General features: G+C 41.5%; 1 protein-coding gene and 1 pseudogene across 4 annotated transcripts in view; both read right to left on the bottom strand.

The window, feature by feature from the left end:
- Positions 1-18,813, bottom strand: part of TRIM37 (tripartite motif containing 37) — a 208,325-nt gene that overhangs the window by 127,508 nt on the left and 62,004 nt on the right. For all 4 annotated transcript variants that reach the window (XM_089679183.1, XM_089679179.1, XM_089679181.1 and 1 more), the window contains exons 9-10: positions 15,526-15,650; positions 8,243-8,293 (exon numbers count right to left, since the gene is read on the bottom strand). In XM_089679183.1, the coding sequence (XP_089535309.1) occupies positions 8,243-8,293; positions 15,526-15,650 (176 nt within the window). The remainder of the gene's footprint in view (positions 1-8,242; positions 8,294-15,525; positions 15,651-18,813) is intronic.
- On the bottom strand, positions 5,821-5,965 carry LOC149460835 (U2 spliceosomal RNA; annotated as a pseudogene).

The following is an 18,813-nucleotide window of genomic DNA, read 5'->3' as shown; positions in this document are numbered from 1 at the left end:
TATATAAATATATATATATATATAAACATTTGTAACAAAAACAATTATTTTCTACTTTCTGTTATAAACCATATCCAATAAAATCACATTCCTTCATAAATGAAGGCCAAAATGTTTTCGGCTACATATCTTTAGTAACAAATCGCACTAAGTGTATATTAATGGGTTTGTGTGAAAATTATAGTTTCTACAAACTATGTAATGTACACTGCTCAAAAAATTAAAGGAAAATTTTTTAATCAGAGTATAGCATCAAGTCAGTTAAACTCCTGGGATCTTGATCTGGTCAGTTGCAGAGGGGGTCGTTAATGAGTTTCAGCTGCTTTGGTGTTAATGAAATGAACAACAGGTGCACTACATGGGCAACAATAAGATGGCCTCCAAACCAGGAAAGTTTTTACAGGTGGAGGCCACTGACATTTTTCTCCCTACTCATCTTTTCTGTTTTTCACTAGTTTTGCATTTGGCTAGGGTCAGTGTCACTACTGGGAGCATGAGGCAATACCTGGACCCTACAGAGGCTGCACAGGCAGTCCAACTCCTCCAGGATGGCACATCAATACGTGCCATTGCCAGAAGGTTTGCTGTGTCTCCCAGCACAGTCTCAAGAGCATGGAGGAGATTCCAGGAGACAGGCATTTACTCTAGGAGAGCTGGACAGGGCCATAGAAAGTTCTTAACCAATCAGCAGGACCGGTATCTGCTCCTTTGTGCAAACAGGATGAGCACTGCCAGAGCCCTACAAAATGACCTCCAGCAGGCCACTGGCATGAATGTCTCTGACCAAACAATCAAAAACAGACTTCACGAGGGTGGCTTGAGAGCCCGATGTTCTCTAATGGGCCCTGTGCTCACTGCCCAGCACCTTAGAGCTCGATTGGCATTTGCCATTGAACACCAGAATTGGCAGGTCCGCTACTGGCATCCTGTGCTTCTCACAGATGATAGCAGGTTCACCCTGAGCACATGTGACAGACGTGAAAGGGTCTGGAGAAGCCGTGGAGAACGTTATGCTGCCTGTAACATCATTCAGCATGACAATTTTAGTGGTGAGTCAGTGATGGTATAGGGAGGCATATCCATGGAGGGACACACAGACCTCTACAGGCTAGACAACGGCACCCTGACTGCCATTAGGTATCGGGATGAAATCCTTGGACCCATTGTCAGACTCTACACTGGTGCAGTGGGTCCTGGGTTCCTCCTGGTGCATGACAATGCCTGGCCTCATATGGCGAGAGCATGCAGGCAGTTCCTGGAGGATGAAGGAATTGATAGCACTGAATGGCCCACATGCTCTCCTGACCTAAATCCAATGGAACACCTCTGGGATATCACGTTACGCTCCATCTGATGCCACCAGGTTGCACCTCAGACTGTCCAGAAGTTCAGTGATGCCCTGGTCCAGATCTGGGATGAAATACCCCAGGAAACCATACATTGGCTCATTAGAAGCAGCATGCATACAAGAACATGGGGGTCATACAAACTATTGAGTACCATTTTGAGTTGCTGCAATGAAATTTCAGCAAAATGGACTAGCCTGCTGCATCATTTTTTCACTTTGATTTTCGGGGTGTCTTTGAATTCAGTCCTTTGTAGGTTGATAATTTTCATTTCCATCAAACAATGGGGCATCCTTACGTTCTTAACACATTACCCAGTCCATATCAGTATAGATATCTAGCATGTTATTTTTTCCTCATTGAGATCTGATGTGTTTTCAAAGTGTCCCTTTACTATTTTTGAGCAGCTCTGATTCTGACTGCCCATCACAATTTTTGAGAAGTTAAAATGCCAGGACAGTACAAATAACCCCCAAATGACCTCTTTTTGGAAAGCAGAGTTATTTACGGAGAGGCATGTTTACTCTTTTGAAGATTTTGCAAAAAGTTTTTGGAAAATGGAAAAAACATTTGGACAGTTGTCACTTTAATGAGCGGGATTTTTTTCCTCATATGCCATGGGTATATGTGGAGCTACACCCCAAAACACATTCTGCTAATTTTCCTGAGTATGGGGATACTATGCGTGAGACGTTTTGGACGCCTAGCCAGATACGGGGGCTCAAAATCCAACGAGTACCTTCAAGCTTTCAAAGGGTGTAACTTGCACATTTGTACTATCCTGGCATTTTAAGGACTCTGTAACTATAATAAGTGGTCAGGAAATCAAACAACCCCAAATGACCCCTTTCTGGAAAGTAGACACTCCAAGGTATATGCCAGGATATATATATATAGATATATATATATATATATATATATATATATATATATATATATATATATATATATATAATAAAAAATTTTTATTTTTTTTTTCCCCCTTTATTGATGATTTTCCAAAAACTTGTGGCAACAAATGAGATCTGCAACATACACACCATGCCTCTTATCAAGTGATTTGGAATGTCTACTTTCCAAAAAGGGTGCTATTTGGTGGGTGTTTGTTTAACCTGGCATTTTAGGGCCTCCAAAACTGTCACAGGTAGTCACAAATCAAACACGCAAGTTACTCCCTTTGAAAGCCTGAAGGTGCTCATTGGATTTTGGCCCTCATACGCAGTTAGGCTTCCAAAACAGTCTCATACTTGTTGTATCCCCATACTCAGTTGAAGTAGCAGAATGTATTTTGGGGTGTAATACCATAAATACCTGTGATGTGTGTGAGAAATCTCAGTCAAGTGACAACTTTGTGTAAAAAAAAAAAATCATTTTATAAAAACTTGAGGCAAAAAAATAAAATCGCAGGTAAGACTCAGCATGTCTCTCAGCAACTACCTTGGGGTGTCTACTTTCCAAAATGAGGTAATTTGGGGAAGATATTTAGACTGTTCTGGCATTTTAGGGCCTTCACAAACATTACGTGTATGGGCTTAGCATTAGGAGTTTCTGCCACACTCCTAATGTTGGGCATACATGTGATGTTCTTACATGTACGCCCAACAGACTGAACGAATAAAGAACCACCTAAAAGATTTCTCTTGTCACATCAATTGATGTGGATGAAGAAATCTCTGCCAGGAAAAATGAATGCCCAACATTAGAATCTTCCACCACACATCCACCATTTCTTCTAATGTTGAGCATTCATGTAAGAAAGAAATCTCTGCCAGAAAAAAGTATATATGTCGAGCATAGGAGCTACGGCCTCCCGACCACCCCAGGCTCCTAAACACAAGTGCTGGCAGTGATCAAGGCTGATCCTGCATTATTGGGGACACTACTATAGTTCTGAAGGTGACCAAGATATGTATCTTTTGGCCCCATCTAACCACAGTCCAAATCTTGCCATCTCAACTTCCGCAACATATCCAAAATATGACCCTTCTTACCCAATGACACCACAAAACTTCTGATTCACTCCCTAGTTATCTCTCACCTTGACTACTGCAACCCCTGCCTCATTGGTTTACTGTTACATAGGGAAGAAGAAGAGTCTTTTGAAATTATATACTATAGATGATTATATATTTAAAGTCTTTGAAATTTTACTTTGAGGAACATTATTATGAAATTGTTCAACATTTTTAGACGCAGCTTTTACAGATTGGTGAACCCTTGCCTATCTTTACTTCTGAGACACTGATTCTCCAAAGTTGCCCATACAACAAGGATCAGCCAGATTTTGATCCATGTAAGGATGTATAGACAAGTGAAGGAAAACTTCAGTTTGGAGTTTTCAGAAAAATAAAATGTAAGCAGTTACGCTATGTGACAGAGGAAATGTAACAAATCTAAAAAGGTGGGGTTATTCAAATTTGGCTGAAAAAAAGTGTAAATGTACTTTAAAACACAAAAAAAAATAAACATATAGTTTATGAATAGTGGATTTTCTGGCTCCACAGGAACAGTTAAACCCATGCATACAAGATTTATCTTTAATGAAGAAAAAAATCCATATTGTGCAAACTTTAATGCCAAGCAATATTCATAGGGATGGAAGTCACTACAGGTCACTTGAAGCCTGTCCATGCTGCGCTCCTCAACGTTTTACCAAAAATGAATTTGAGTGCAGTTTCAACAGGGTTCCATCTTATTCAGAAAACCAAGAAGAATTTCAAACTGAAAGTAATCACTAGTGTCAAAATAGAGGTCTTTAGTTTGCATTTTCAATATGGAATTACTTAACATTTGCTTGTTTCACTGGTTACTATAAAAGGACAAAATAAATTGAAGCCATCTGCTATTATGTACAGGGCCATCTGAGCATTTCTGCATTCATAGCACTATAGTAGCCAAGCTCACACCATACTTTGGAGCTCCAAAGTACACCAGTGTTTAGACAGCTCTGGGGTCAATAACAGAAAATTGCACAAAATATCCCCCAGCCAGGCATCAAGGACATTTAGAAGTTTATCATCAAAGATAATTCAATATTTTGTAGTAATGAATTATATGTCCAATAATCACATTCATCCAAGCTGAAGCACAGTTTATGGAGTCATGCGCCTGTGATCAGGTAATTCAGAATTATGCTAGTATTCTGGATTACCTGATCTCAAAGTAGAATTCCAGGTTGTCTTTCACCTTAAAATACTTAATTGGTGTGTGTGTGTTGTAATGGACTGTAGTAGCAATGCCTATATACAGTAAGAGCTGCGTGTTCTGGCAGCATTATGGATGATTTCCCATGCGCTGCCAGAATTAAGCAAGGTTGGGCTTTTCCATTGCTTTGAATAGACTGGTGTGCTCACTGGGTATTCTGGACAAGGAAATATATTCACTGGAAGTCCTGGTCTCGGTTTCTAGACTACTGTTTGAAGCTTGCAAACTCAGCCATAAAGTGGATCTCACCACACCCCCACAAAATAGAAGAATGGCGCTAATTCTATTATTGTGAAAGAAAAATTGACCAAAATAGGGGGTGCCCACAGAAGCTTGATAAACTCTTGGGATCTGTGACCATCAACCCCTGGATTGGCTGCATTGACTCTTGTTGTACAGCAATTGCTTCAGGGGTAAACTCTGAAGCTGAAGGGAGGATTGATTTCTTTTTTTTTTTTTTTTAAGTCCGCAAACATGCAAACTACAACGAAAAAACCCGTAAGTGAATCACAAAAAAAGTGCAAGTGCAAAACACCACACGAAAAAGTGCACTTAGGGGTGTGCTTGTGTCCTACCCCTAAAGGGGCTTGGACCGCTTACCCTGATCCCCCGGGGCACGAAGCTCCTGACGGGGACAAGGTTTCCCAATTGGTCCTCCTGGCCAAAAGGCCTGGTGGACCACCGTTCCTTGTGTCCAGCCGAAGCCAGACACTCAGTACTTGGTCAGGGGACTCCCCCGAAGAAGAGCCCCCTAGGGATCAGGGGAGGAAGGAACCAAAAGGCCACACATCCTCCCCCTAGACTTCAGGGTAGGCCCGAGGACCCACACCCTACCATCCAGTGAAAACACACGCATAAGCAAAGAAAAAGTGACAAACGTGGGAGGTGTTAAATTAAATAAATAGAAAATAAAAAAGTGGTACCGTGCCAAATTGTGCACAGACCAGGCCCTGAGGCCCGTAGCAAAAATTGCCCTGGACTTAGCCAAAAGGCCTGGTCCTTGGGGTGCTGTGCAAAAAGAGTGTAAAAACAGTGACCATGTGCCATGTTCACACAGTGGGGTCCCACACCCAGGTGTTACTAGTGGCACCCCTGAGAGCGTCTACTCAGGGGGCACTGAGTTTGCGGACTTTCTGCCTCCTCAGCCCCTGGCCAGACCAAGGTAGATGCGTTCAAATCAGGAGGTACTGGGTCCTTCCAGTTTTCTCAGGGGAATTACTCCCAGGGCCCCAGCTTAACTTGTGGCGCTCCCCAGTTTCTGTCCCCCGGTAATAGCTTTCCAGACCCCCATCATACCAGTGAGGGTACTATACAACAGCCATCCCCGCAAAGCTAGAATGGCCGGGAGCACCCCCACTGGACACTGATAAGAACAGATACTACACTTGATCTTAGCCAAAAGGCCGAGAAGCGAAGGGAGGAGTGATTATCCTACACAGAATTGGTGAACTGAACTGAGGAATCAATGCTTGGGTGGCAGCCCCTGTCAGAACACAATAGAACAGCAGGGAAGATCGCTGAACTAACATCGGATAGGCAGTACAGCAGCTCCTCCTGAGCTGTCAGGTTTATTTTCGTTCGGCCCGCTGGGTTGAACCAAAAAAAAAAAAGAAAAAAAAAAAAACTAGTAATGTGTACTAGCCTTTACTGTACATTTGTCTCCTTGCTAGCAGCATGTAACATAAATTAAGTTTTCTACAGTGCAATGCATTTATGCAACATCTGAAGATCACACATTGTTTGAAGTACACTCTGAATGAGTTTAGCCAAACTCCATCTATTCCACCATAACGTGATTGAAGACAGACATTTGTAAAAAGCAAAATTCACATCCCTGACACCTTTCTTATTGTCAGCCTTGGCCTGCAAACATTTTCTGCACTGTAGCTAAATTTATGCTGAGGCTGCGCTCTACAGAGCTTGGATAAATGCAATACTACACAAAAATAATTTCTGGCTCTTAAGAGTGGCATTGAATCAAACCATTATTTGAGAAAATGCCATTTTCACACTTCTTGTCTGTAGTTACAGTGCAGACACAGTCAAGCTAAATGAAAACAGAATAATTACACTAGCTTGGGTAATGATGACAGTTCTCCATACACAAGTAAAGAAAAGGCAAACTAACTGGTTACATTAACAAAGCAGATTGGCTTTTAACATACAATTTGCCAGTCAGTTTTTAGGTGTTAAGAAAAGAGCAACATTATGATGCAAACCTTAAATTACCACTATAAAATATCCTTCTTTCCCAAATATAATCCATAAATGTTCACTAGTTAATGGCCCTGTAATCTATTTTTGATGGAATTTTTTCTTACTGGGTTTCTCTATCTCCTTGCAATGTGTCATGGAAATTTTCTATTACAGGTTGTCCTTTAAATGTGTCATATATTAGTGTTATTCATATGTCTCTCGTGTGGCTTAATTAAAGCTCTGAAGGCTGCAATTAGGCCATGTGCATTTACAATGTATATATTACAGTACTCAGCTCGGTAATGGATGAGATGGCAGATCTGCGCTTCTAGACTGGCGTGTATGCCACCACGGCATTGGATGCGAATGCCGCAGGCGGTAGGCCGCGGGCCTGTATCCACATATCAGCAGCATAGTACCACATGGACTTCGTATGGCCAGGCGCCAGGCAGTGCGAACTCCGCGTGTAGGCTCATGTTTATCTCTACAAGCCGCTATCGACCTGAACTGTATCTGGATGGATGTGTTTTAATAAAGATCGTATTGGGCCCATTCAGATACAGACTGGCACTGTTTAATCTAAGGGATGCTTGTACAGACACTGTACATACTGCTGGGAGCTAATAGCATGTAAATAATGTAAAAATCGCTCTCCAAAGCGAGCTTACGGGGAGGACAGAAAAAAACTGGTTTAACTGGTTTTAGTATAGGTTAAGAGGGAACTTTGCACTCCGAGCAGGATGGACATTCTCGTGTATGGACACTCCCTATACATTGCTCTGTGGGAGGGGATTGACTTGGCCCCGTGCGGGGGGTGTGGTTTGTAAGATAATAAAAACAGGTGTCTGGGGTTAGACCCGGGCAGAGTGGATTCCAACTTTAACCTGGGAGTATCGTCTGATTTATTCCTGGATTACTGGAGCTCCATTTCCCCACATCTCAAAAGAGCTAAACCTTTGCACACCGGTTGGAGACGCAGGAATCGTGGGGCTAAGCTGCAGTCGCGGTAAGTGGAGGGCGCAATACGGTTGCAGCGAAGTTCGCACAGCTTTATGGGGGATTGCTGTGCATCCAACTGCGGGCACTCACGGTAAGGAAAATTAATTGAAAGCGAATTTCCAAGACAAATGTCCTCTACAAGCTTCTGAATCTTTCTCCACCAGGTCCATATGATTAGATGAACAGTGCACTGTTCTATGCAAACTACATTTCCCATAGTCCATAGTTCCGAGTCCCCCTTAGGGGCAAGCAAGAAAAGGTGGCTAGGTTCCTACATGCATAACGATCACAGAGAATAAACGTAGCCACACTCTAAGTCAGATCAAAGAAGAATTTAACAAAAAAAAAAAAAAAAAAAAAGAATTTAGAGATTAGAAACCTATTTTTTGTGTTACAAATACATACTTGAATATCTTTTTTTTCAAAGTGAGGTTTAATTTTCTTTTACGTGTAGATAGACAAAAAAGTTTATAACATAATAAAGCAGAAAATATTACCTGAAGTTTTCCAGAACAAATGTAGTGGAATCATAGGAAGGAACCAGTTCACTGTAAAATAAAATTATGCAAATACATGAGCTCAAGAAAACATAAGAAAAGCTAGAAACATTTACCTTTGCCTTCACTACTCCATCTAAAAAACAATTAAAGTATGTTTTTTCCCCCCTGTGCAGTATGTGTTTTATGACTTGTGTACTTTAGTACAATGATGCAAGTAAGAGTGCTTGTATCTATTAAAGATGTTAAAACATATAAATAAAAAAATGTATCCCTTCCACAAGGTAGTACTTGGAGCTTAAGCACCAATTGCAGGCCTTAGTAAAATATATATATTTACTAATTTACAGTGTGTGTATGTGTGTATATATATATTCACAAATGGTAAAACTAATTTACACCCAGAATCAGCAACCGTTGAAAGTTGTGTGTCTTTTCCCACCACTCCAAAAAAGGCATGCTGATAGCTTACATACAAGCAAGCTACAGTTGAGAGATGCCTTACCCAGCAGATTTGATTTCTAGGACTCCTTCACCATGCACTTATTAAGATTAGTCTACTTAGTCTACCTCCTCCAACCTAACCATTGGATCCACAGGTGTGGACAAGTTTGATGACTTCGCATGAGAGGCTGAGCAGCTTTTAGGTGAACAGGAAATTGTGGGAGAGCGGAAGGGGGGGGAGGGGTTCAGGGAGCTTTTTGAAGGTTAAAGAAATATTGCACTGAATTTACAGTTGTGCTTTATGTAAAGTTTGTTTTATTTATGAGATCTTTGTTAATACTTATATTTATCCAAAAAAAGTAAGAAATAATCCTCTCACATTGCTAGGAAAATAATTTGCTGCTAAATGTGGAAGACTTTCTTTGGATGCAAAAAACTAAATTGGTTGATTAGATGCTTTGATTCTTTTGAGACCAAAAAAACCTAAACAGATGGTCCAGAACTCTGTCCCATCCCAGAAAACTGGCATCTTTTATGACAATCTTCAGTGAAGGGGAAGAAAAGAAACCTGCCCTCCAATGACTCTGCATACAGAAGCCACCATGACCGAGATATGTTGTTTGAAGAACGAACAGGATCATCCTGACCATCTTGCGCAGATTTGTTCCACGCTATGAGACTATCAGAGTTTTCCATGGCAAAAGTTCTTTGAGCAAATAGAACAGTTCCAAAAATGGATACAATCAATCAGAGCACGGACCTTGGCACTGAAGTTGCAGAACCCGATTCTGCGGTTTCATCAACTTTTCCCTAGGCTACAAGACCTTGATCTGAAAGATATCCTGGAGAAGATACAAATACTCCAAGAAATGATGCTTCAATGTTCAGGATCTACTTGAAGTCTTCCAAGGTCAGTATTGTGATTGAAACATTGGAGTCCAAGGCCAAGGAGGTCTGCTCTTGTGGCAGTAGATTGTCTGGGTATCCAAAGACTGAAATGCCTCAGACCCAGAACTGGTGCAAGGACCATTGTGAACTACTCTGGGGCTGAGGCAAGGTCAAAGGGAAAGGCAACAAAAAGTGGCTATGCTACTGCGACCCCACCCTTTCAAGCGAAATGGGAAATGACCTGCGTGTCATCTTCACTGTGCCTCAAAAGAACCGAATCCTCTTCTTTGCACATAAATATCTTCCCTCTGCAGCATGTACCAAGAAAACACCCATAAAATTATCACCCGCTGGTACAGGACCCTGCAAAGCTCTTTCCCAAAAAAACTGACCGATGCTGGCTCTGAGCAACAACCAGGTACCATATTACATATCTTTTGGGAATGCCCAAAGCTTCAAACCTTTTGGCAACCTGTACTCCAACTTATTCACAAATTTACAGACATCTCCTTACAGGAAGACCCAGCTGATGTCCTTCTAAACCTTATCCCAATGTCAAGAAAACGTTACCACAAATCCCTCTTCAAATAGCTCCTTAAAGCTGCCAGGGCCTGTATACCGTGCCAATAGATACAACAGTCTGTACCCACTGTAGCTCAATGGCTTGCAAGAGTAGATGATATTGAATAGATATAGAATCTGACTGCTGAGCTCCGAGATAAATCGGAGGATCACAAAACCAGGTGGTTCTATTGGGAACTTTTTTGCGTCTCTGATGAATTCCTACAATATACCTAAATTCACTCGTGTGACTAAGAATTGTGCTACCCGCTCTGCCCTTGTTGCTCCATGCTCCCTGAGCAGACAGCCCCCGCCAAATGTTACCTTACCCTTCATCCTCCCCGCCAACTCCACCCTCCACCCCCCACAATTTTACCTTACCCCTTCATCCTCCCCTCCAACTCCACCCTCACCCCCCCTCCCCTTTATTCCCCATTCCCCTTCCTCTCTACTTTTTCCCCCCTTTCTCATACCTCTTTAATTTCACAATATACAACAAAAACCTGGTATGCCAGATGGTGGTAGGCTACCCCACATTAGACTTCACCTCAGATACCAATGACTCTAAGCGACCGTTAGAGGGACCCTTCACTAAAGTCACGGTGATGTCAGTTTGTCTAGCTACACAAAGTATTCAACCACTGATTCATGGCTTACTGTCCATTTACCACAGTATTTTTGTTCCACTATCATAGGCGATTTTGTTAATAGAGCATTACACTTGTTCTTAGATTCTGCAATTATGCAACGGTTATCCCATACTGTAATACGTGAAGTTGCCATTTTGTTTGTGTTGCATATCATTAAATACAAAAAAAAAATTGCAGAAGATCTGGAAAGATGGGAATGTTTAAATAAACATAATTTTTGGCGAATGATGCCAAGAAATCTCAGTGATGAAGGGAGAGTATGAGTGACTGAATAGATTCAGTTTTGAGAATTTATTAAGTTGACAGCCTTTAAAGGAGAAGTTTACCTATTAACAAAAAATAATAAATGCACAGACCAAATTTTATGGCAGACTGGGAACCTGGCTAGGAGGATAAAGCACAACAGACACAGAGTGGGAAGACCACAATCTATTCCCGAAGCTTCATCTGCTGAGGGAGACAGTAGCACTTGTGATCAGGAATCAAAGAGAACAAGAGCACAAATACCTCTTAAAGTCTCATAAAGAAAAGTTCATGAAGGTAAAGGAGGATCTGTGGGATACCGTCCTCACACTCTTCACAGTACATGTTCTACAAGAAACGGTCAGTAACTTGTAAGCAGAACTCTGTATGACTGCATATGTGTACTGACAGTAAAGAGCCTGCAAACAGAAAGGAACCTCTGCCCAAAGCTGATGCCCAATCCCCCTTTCCACAGTATAGGTGCAGCTGCTTGGGGGTGGAGAAGTGCCAGGACCCGCTCTGGAAGGAACACACACCAGCCAATAGCTCTTACAGACAGGCACAATGCTGGATAAAGTGAGGACTCATAAGTATAAGGAGGGTGAGGGTGCGCTCTCAACCAAACAGTCAAGCAATTAAATAGCTGGTGTCCTAACTGATCACATGTGCTGTACTCCATGGCAACTGAAGATAAAACTGAGATTAAGATGACAGCTTCCTTAGCAGTGTTGGTTTGTTGTACATCCAACCCTCTTAAGAAGGCTTTAGTTCCACTTGAAGGCTAAGTTCTGGTCAACTCCAGACTACAGGAAGGCCAGAATTTGAGGAACCAAGAAATTGTTCACACCAGGCAAAGATGGTTTTCCAGGTTCAATAATAGACCTTTCTGGAAGTGGCTTTTCTTGCTTTTATCAAAGTAGGAATGACAAACTTAGACACCTCCCTCTGTCTCTTAAGACCTGGGTTTCAACAGCTATGTCCTTAAAGCTTGTGTCTAAGAGGCAGGATGGAACAGAAGTCACTGGGAAACTAGTTCTGGCCTGCTGGAAAGAGGCCAGGGGATGCCTTCTAGGTCTGACTATGTATGTATACCAGGTCCTTTTTGGCCAATTCAGTGCAATGAGAATCACCAACTTCTCTTGCTCTATTTTGTGGAGTACATGAAGCAGAACACAAACTTGACAATTCCCCATCTGAGTTCTGGGTAATCTATGCCTCCATTCCAGGCATCTGATGCCAGTGCTAGAGGATCTTTGGAACTGGCCACAAGGAGATCCGTTTGTTGTTAAATTTTGAGGCCAAGATATCCACATCCAAGGTCCCCCATCTCTGACATATCAGGTTGAATATGTCAGGGTGATGGGGCCCATTCTCCTTGATCCAGGGGGAGACCGTAATCCGTTTTCCAGTTGTCCACTGCTGGAAAGTGGACAGCAGAGATCGCTGGACAGTGAGCTTCTGTACAGGAGATGATCTGGCTTGCTTCTTCCAAGGCTGCACTCTTCCCTAGCATGAAAGGCTGACATCTTATCACTTCCCAGTAATAAGGCAGGGAAGACTTCCCTACTGTCAAGTCTGGACTAGAGATCCATGAAGCTAGAGACTTTCCTGCTTGGCTGGACAGCAGCATTCTTATTCCAGGTTGACAAAACGTTGTGCTGGAGCAGCCTCGAAAGGTGGCTACCAAGAGCCCTAGAACGGTCATAGAGAATATCACCGAGGGATGTCTCTTTCACATTAATTGCTAAGCACAAGGTGAGAGAGGAGAGAGACCATCTTCGATGTCATTTCCCTTGTCTCAGGGATGCAATAACGGACCTTGCGGATTCCTTGCAAATTTTTGAAATTTGAAGGAAGTTGAGGAATCTGAGGTCCAGAATAGGACAAATACCCACCATGGGGCTTTGGTGACACAAGAACAGACTTGAATAGAACCCTATGAACCTGCCTTGTGAAGGTACATGCACAACCACTCCCTGGGGCAAGAGATTGTCCAGGGTATTCTGCAAATCTAACTGTTTTTGGTTGATCTGAGAGAGGAAAGTAGTAAGGAGGTAGAGTTTGCACTAAATTTTGGACCCCTCGGGAAAACACCAATTGAACCCACAGGCCTGAGATATCGGTGACCCAGACAGAGGCAAACTAACAAATCCCTCCCACACACACGCACACTTACACTCTTGGGAGTGAGAGCACCCCTTCACAGGGAAGAGGGCTTTGGGGAAAATTTGTAGGGCTCTGTGGCCCAAATTCTTTCCTAATAAGCAAGGTTGAACTTAGGTGATGAAGCTGTAGCCTGAGTGGAGCAATTGGGTGCTCTGCATCTAGGAGAGGTAGAGGTTCAAAAGGAGTGAAATCTATCTCTGCTGAACCTTCCCCTCCTTTGACATTGTTCATGTGTCTCACCAAAAAAGACATCATCCTCAAAGAGCATGCATGGAGTCTTTTAAAGACCGTTTTCATTATGCAGGCTTTTAGCCATAAGATTCTGCAAAAATGAATGGAAATTAGGGCCATTCTGGCTCAGTTTAGACACGGTCTGTTGTTGGTCGCTCATTGCCCTAGTTCAGTTAGCTGCAGCTTGACAAAGAAATCACAGAAACAGTTGGCTGTGGACCTGGGCCTGCAAGAGTGAAGACAACCTTTAAGAGCATCTCAAATTTCCTATATCCACGTGATAGTGCTGACCAGTTCTAATTCCGCTGGACCTCTCCTGGTGGCACTAGATGGATAGGAGAAAAAAAAAATCTGTGGCGATTTCAAATATTTGGACTGGTGGAGCAGCTTTGCAGGAGCCCTGGCTGCTCAGGATCATGGGAGGAAAGTACAAAAAGAACCTAGGCGGTAGGGGTGGAAGTGAGGAAGAGCTCTGGTGTTAGTTCACCCTTACAGATTTTTTGTAAAGGTGAACATTTGAAAACATCCTCATCACCCTCTGAATTAATGGAATATGGCTTCCATTTTAGTGAGAATATTTGTGCATGTTTAAGAAAAACACAATTATAGTCTGAACTCAAACTCGATGCACGAGAGAACCTATACAATATTTAGGGAAAAACACTGATCCACTTTGCTTTTCCCATTTCATTGTAAAAAAAAAAATTTAGACTAAGCTGTTATTTCAAGTAAAAGGACAGTCCGCATGTTTTGTCATATCAAAAGCTATTTTCCCTTAAAATGTAGTAACTCATTTTTATTAATACAGTGCCTAGTCACACTTGTCCATTTTGTAACCTGCAAAACTTTTGGATTTTGCTGCATGAAAATTGAAGATCCATTTCTTGTAGGTTCACAAATATAACCAAGTGCTGTGGATACTGCAAGGGCTAAGGAAGATGTCTTTTCATGCAGGAGTCCAGACATCACATGCTCCCCTTTGCATTACCTTCCCTTATCTCATCACTTTTTTTTTTTTTTATTTATTTATTTTAAATATTATTATTGCTATTTTGTTTTTTCCACCACACACAGGAGTGTTCTCGACTGCGGTCTGGTACCTGACTAGCTACTGGTTAACTCAGGAAATTCCTTTTCTTAAATGAACTTGTGTATTTTAGGCTTGATGCTCCTTGTTTGTCATGTTCAATTGCTGTCGGAAAGGTACTTACTTTAAAAAGGCAGATGGATGGCTTCACCAATGCTGGTTCACCAACGTCTGCGCTATATTATTTTTTTTCTGGATATGACAAAAATCTCAACTCCTGTTTGTTTCGTTAATATTACAAATAAAGAATTTACAAAAAAACAAAAAAAACGCAAAGGGTAAATTCTATGAGGCCGCAAGTGCACCCCTGACATGTCTAGAAAATCACAAGAAACAGTAGTATTAAAAAATTTTCAGTACATCAACATGTAAAATGCATTAGTTACCACAATGGCAAGTAATGAATGCAACACTGTGCATACATTGAGGTGCTACTAATTTTTAATAGCGCTCCATCCAACACTGTTACAGTGAAGGATAATGCACCTGCACTACAGCACACCACAATGCACAGGTGGGTTTTTAATGCATTAAGGCACACTGACAACCCATTTAAACCTATTTATGGGCTGCCTAAATACAATGCACATTAATGTGCATGTGGTAATACACTGCAGAGGTGTGAAAAGCTGTTTTGTATGTATAACTATTAATTTAATAGCCTTTCCTGATTATCACACTTGGATTCCGCCACTGGGATGTGGCCGACACTTTAGCAGCCAGCATGCAAGATCAGCAGTCTGCACACAGGCAACCTTTGCTTACATTTTGAGTGTGCAGGTGCTAGGATGCAACCAGCACATTGAGAGCCATTCCATGTGTGCTTACCTAGTACTCGGCACTCAACAGGCTGCACATAAGGGTTAGCAGGTCACGTGTTCAGCACCAGGGCTTTATTGCTATTATTTCCTCCCTCATAACCACAACCAACATAAAAACAAAGCATGATCATTTTCTAGACAAATATAAAACACATATTTAGAACTATCATTTTAGAATTAAAAAGATGTAACCTGGTAAAATCTGGTGGAACCGGTGTAGTAACAAAAGAAGCCATGGGTTTCCTATGAACTTGCTGAAACATCATAAGAATCTCTGGACTTTTGGAGATAAGCTCACTCTTACTACAAGAACGAAGCTGAAAAACAGTAATACCAATAAAAATGATAATAATAACCATAATCACCCCCACTACCAACAACAATAAATAATGTGAAAGTATTCAAATAATAAAGTTTTTTATCCAAAATTAAAGGAAGAAATCTTAAAAAGGGCAAGTATGCAGTTGTCACCTGAAAATTTCTTTAAAAGAGAAGTTTGGGACTTAAAAAAAAAAAAAAACAAAAAAAAAAAACAAACCCATTCATACTCATCAGTTCGATGCTGCAGCTGTCCCCTGCCACCTATAAGACTGAGAACTGAGGGATCAAAGACTGCTGTTAATCACTCCATTCTCAGTCTTCAGTGAGCAACAAGGTGGTGACTGCTTACTGGAGCGCCGGACTGTGGTGAGAGAAAGCAGCGGCTGGGATCAGGCTCTCAGCGGTTTGCTGAGAGGCAGAGCCAACTGCCAGTGAGGAATCTGGGTAGATCCTGACTTTATAGTCAGGCTCTCTCCAGAGCCTGGGCCAGCTCAGAGACGTCAGTTGACAGAGGATTTTAGTCCGCTGTCAGCTGAATATAGGTCACAGGAGTGCAGAAGTACACTTCTGTGACCCACAGGAGAAGCAGGGCCAAAAGAATTTTGGCCCTACTTCTCCTTTAAGGGTCCCACATTTTGGAGAGCATTTCATTAAAACATTTTCCTGGAAAATGTAGATACACTTCTGTATAGTATATTTAACTCCCTTAATAATGTTCTACGAACTTACAAAAAAAAGGGAATTTTGACTTACCTCTACATTCTATATCTTGGAGTACAGTAGAAGACAGATTACTGAAGAATGGCAAAGCTCATCAGAACATGTCCCCCGAGCATCCCCTATAACTCAGTCTATGAGTCCTCAATGTTGTAGCAAGCAATGCAAAGTAACACACCAGAACAGAGGGGAGGGGAGACCACGTCCTATACTGTACTTTAAGATATGGAATTCATATGCAGATCAAAAATCCTTTTATCTTCATTGTATAGTACAGGCTTATTATTCTTAGCCCCCGAGACATCCACAAGTAATAAATAAAAAGGCTGGGCAACAACAAGGCAAACTACTGTACCAACAGGTCTATAAATGACAACCAAAGTACAGTGGATATAAAAAGTCTACACACCCGTTAAAATGTCAGGATTATGTGATTTAAAAGATGAGACAAAGATAAATCATTTCAGACCTTTTTCCACCTTTAATGTGACCTATAAACTGTACAATTGAAAAACAAACTGAAATCTTCTAAAGCATCAGAGGTATCTCATTATTAAAAGGTATTAGCCAGAAGTGTACAAAAGAATTTCCAAGGCATTAGATATACCATGTAATTCAGTTTAAACAGTCATCATCAAGTGGAGAAAATATGGCGCAACAGTGACATTACCAAGAACTGAACGTCCCTCCAAAATTGCTGAAAAACGAGAGGTCTGGGTCTGGGAGTCTGTCAAGAAACCTACAGCAACATTAAAGGAGCTGCAAGTACTGGCTGTGTGCTACAAGTGACAACAATCTCTCATATTCTTCATATGTCTGGGCTATGGGGTAGAATGGCAAGACGGAAGCCTTTCCTTACAAAGAAAAACATCCAAGCCTGGCTAAATTTTGCAAAAACACATCTGAAGTCTCCCACAAGCATGTGGAAAAATGTGTTATGGTCTGATGAAACCAAAGTTGAACTTTTTGGCCATAATTCCAAAAGATATGTTTGGCGCATAAACAACACTGCACATCACCAAAAGAACACCATACCCACAGTGAAGCATGGTGGTGGCAGCATCATGCTTTGGGGCTGTTTTTCTTCAGCTGGAACTGGGGCCTTAGTCAAGGTAGAGGGAATTGTGAACAGTTCCAAATACCAGTCAATATTGGCACAAAACCTTCAGGCTTCTGCTAGAAAGCTGAACATGAAGAGGAACTTCATCTGTCAGCATGACAAAGACCCAAAAGCATACATCCAAATCAACAAACGAATAGCTTCACCAGAAGATGAAAGCTTTGGAATGGCCCAGCCAGAGCCCAGACCTGAATCCGGTGGAAAATCTGTGGGGTGATCTGAAGAGGGCTGTGCACAGGAGATGCCCTCACAATCTGACAGATTTGGAGTGTTTTTGCAAGGAAGCGTGGGCAAATATTGCCAAGTCAAGATGTGCCATGCTGATAGACTCATACCCAAAAAAGACTGAGTGCTGTAATAAAATCAAAAGGTGCTTCAACAAAGTATTAGTTTATGGGTGTGCACACTTATGCAACCATATTATTGTAGTTTTTCATTTTTACTTCCCTTCACCTAAAAGGATTTAAGTTTGTTGTTCAACTGAGTTTTACAGTTTATAGGTTACATTAAAAAGGTGGAAAAAGTTCTGAAATGATTTATCATTATTTTTACAGCACAGAAACCTGACATTTTAACAGGGGTTGTAAACTTTTTATATCCACTGTAAATGAATAAACTAGTTAGGCTAAAAGTGACTTCTCTGTAAGGGGACATGTCCTCAAAAGTTTTGTCAGTGTTCAATCAACTCAAGGTGCCAGCCTATAACTTTGGGTCTAAGAGTTTCAAGCCTGTGTTCTGTACTGGAAGATTAGTATAAAGTATTTTTATAAAAGTATCAATTTAAACGCAAAAATGTATCCCAAACACCTCATTAGTGGGTATATGGCCTTTCAGTTCTCCGAAGAAAACACTGCATGTTAATTATTGTATTGTACCTTGGCACACACCACTAATTCCTTTCACATGGAATACATGTCAAGGGGAGGTAAAAAAAAAGTGGTTGACGCCCTTCCGACCACCTACCTAAAGTCCACAATACAGCTAGAGGGGGCTGTTCACACGTTACAGTCGTGCTGCTTTGCATTGTGGAAAGTTTAAAGCGGCATCATGACAGGGATCACTTGGGCTATGAGCCAAAGGCTGTAGTTGTAGTGCATTAGCTCCATTGTAAATTGCTGCTTGCCAGAAATGAAAAACAAAAAGACATTCAAACAAATTCAGATTCAACAGGCAGCAGGATAATTTCCTGAATGCTCGACAGCAGCTGCTTAGCTGCACTCTGAAAAATGATTCAATCTGGATCGCTTTTCAAAAATGTGGCTAGTGTGAACCTAGCCTAAAAATGGTAGAGCACACAGTGGACCTTAATTATGAAAGCATCT

The sequence above is a fragment of the Staurois parvus genome, unplaced genomic scaffold (assembly GCF_062004578.1).
Source record: "Staurois parvus isolate SC_StPar_1 unplaced genomic scaffold, SC_StPar_1.0 ptg000220l, whole genome shotgun sequence".
NCBI classification, from domain to species: Eukaryota; Metazoa; Chordata; class Amphibia; order Anura; family Ranidae; genus Staurois; species Staurois parvus.
This window is presented reverse-complemented; position numbering and strand designations above follow the sequence as displayed.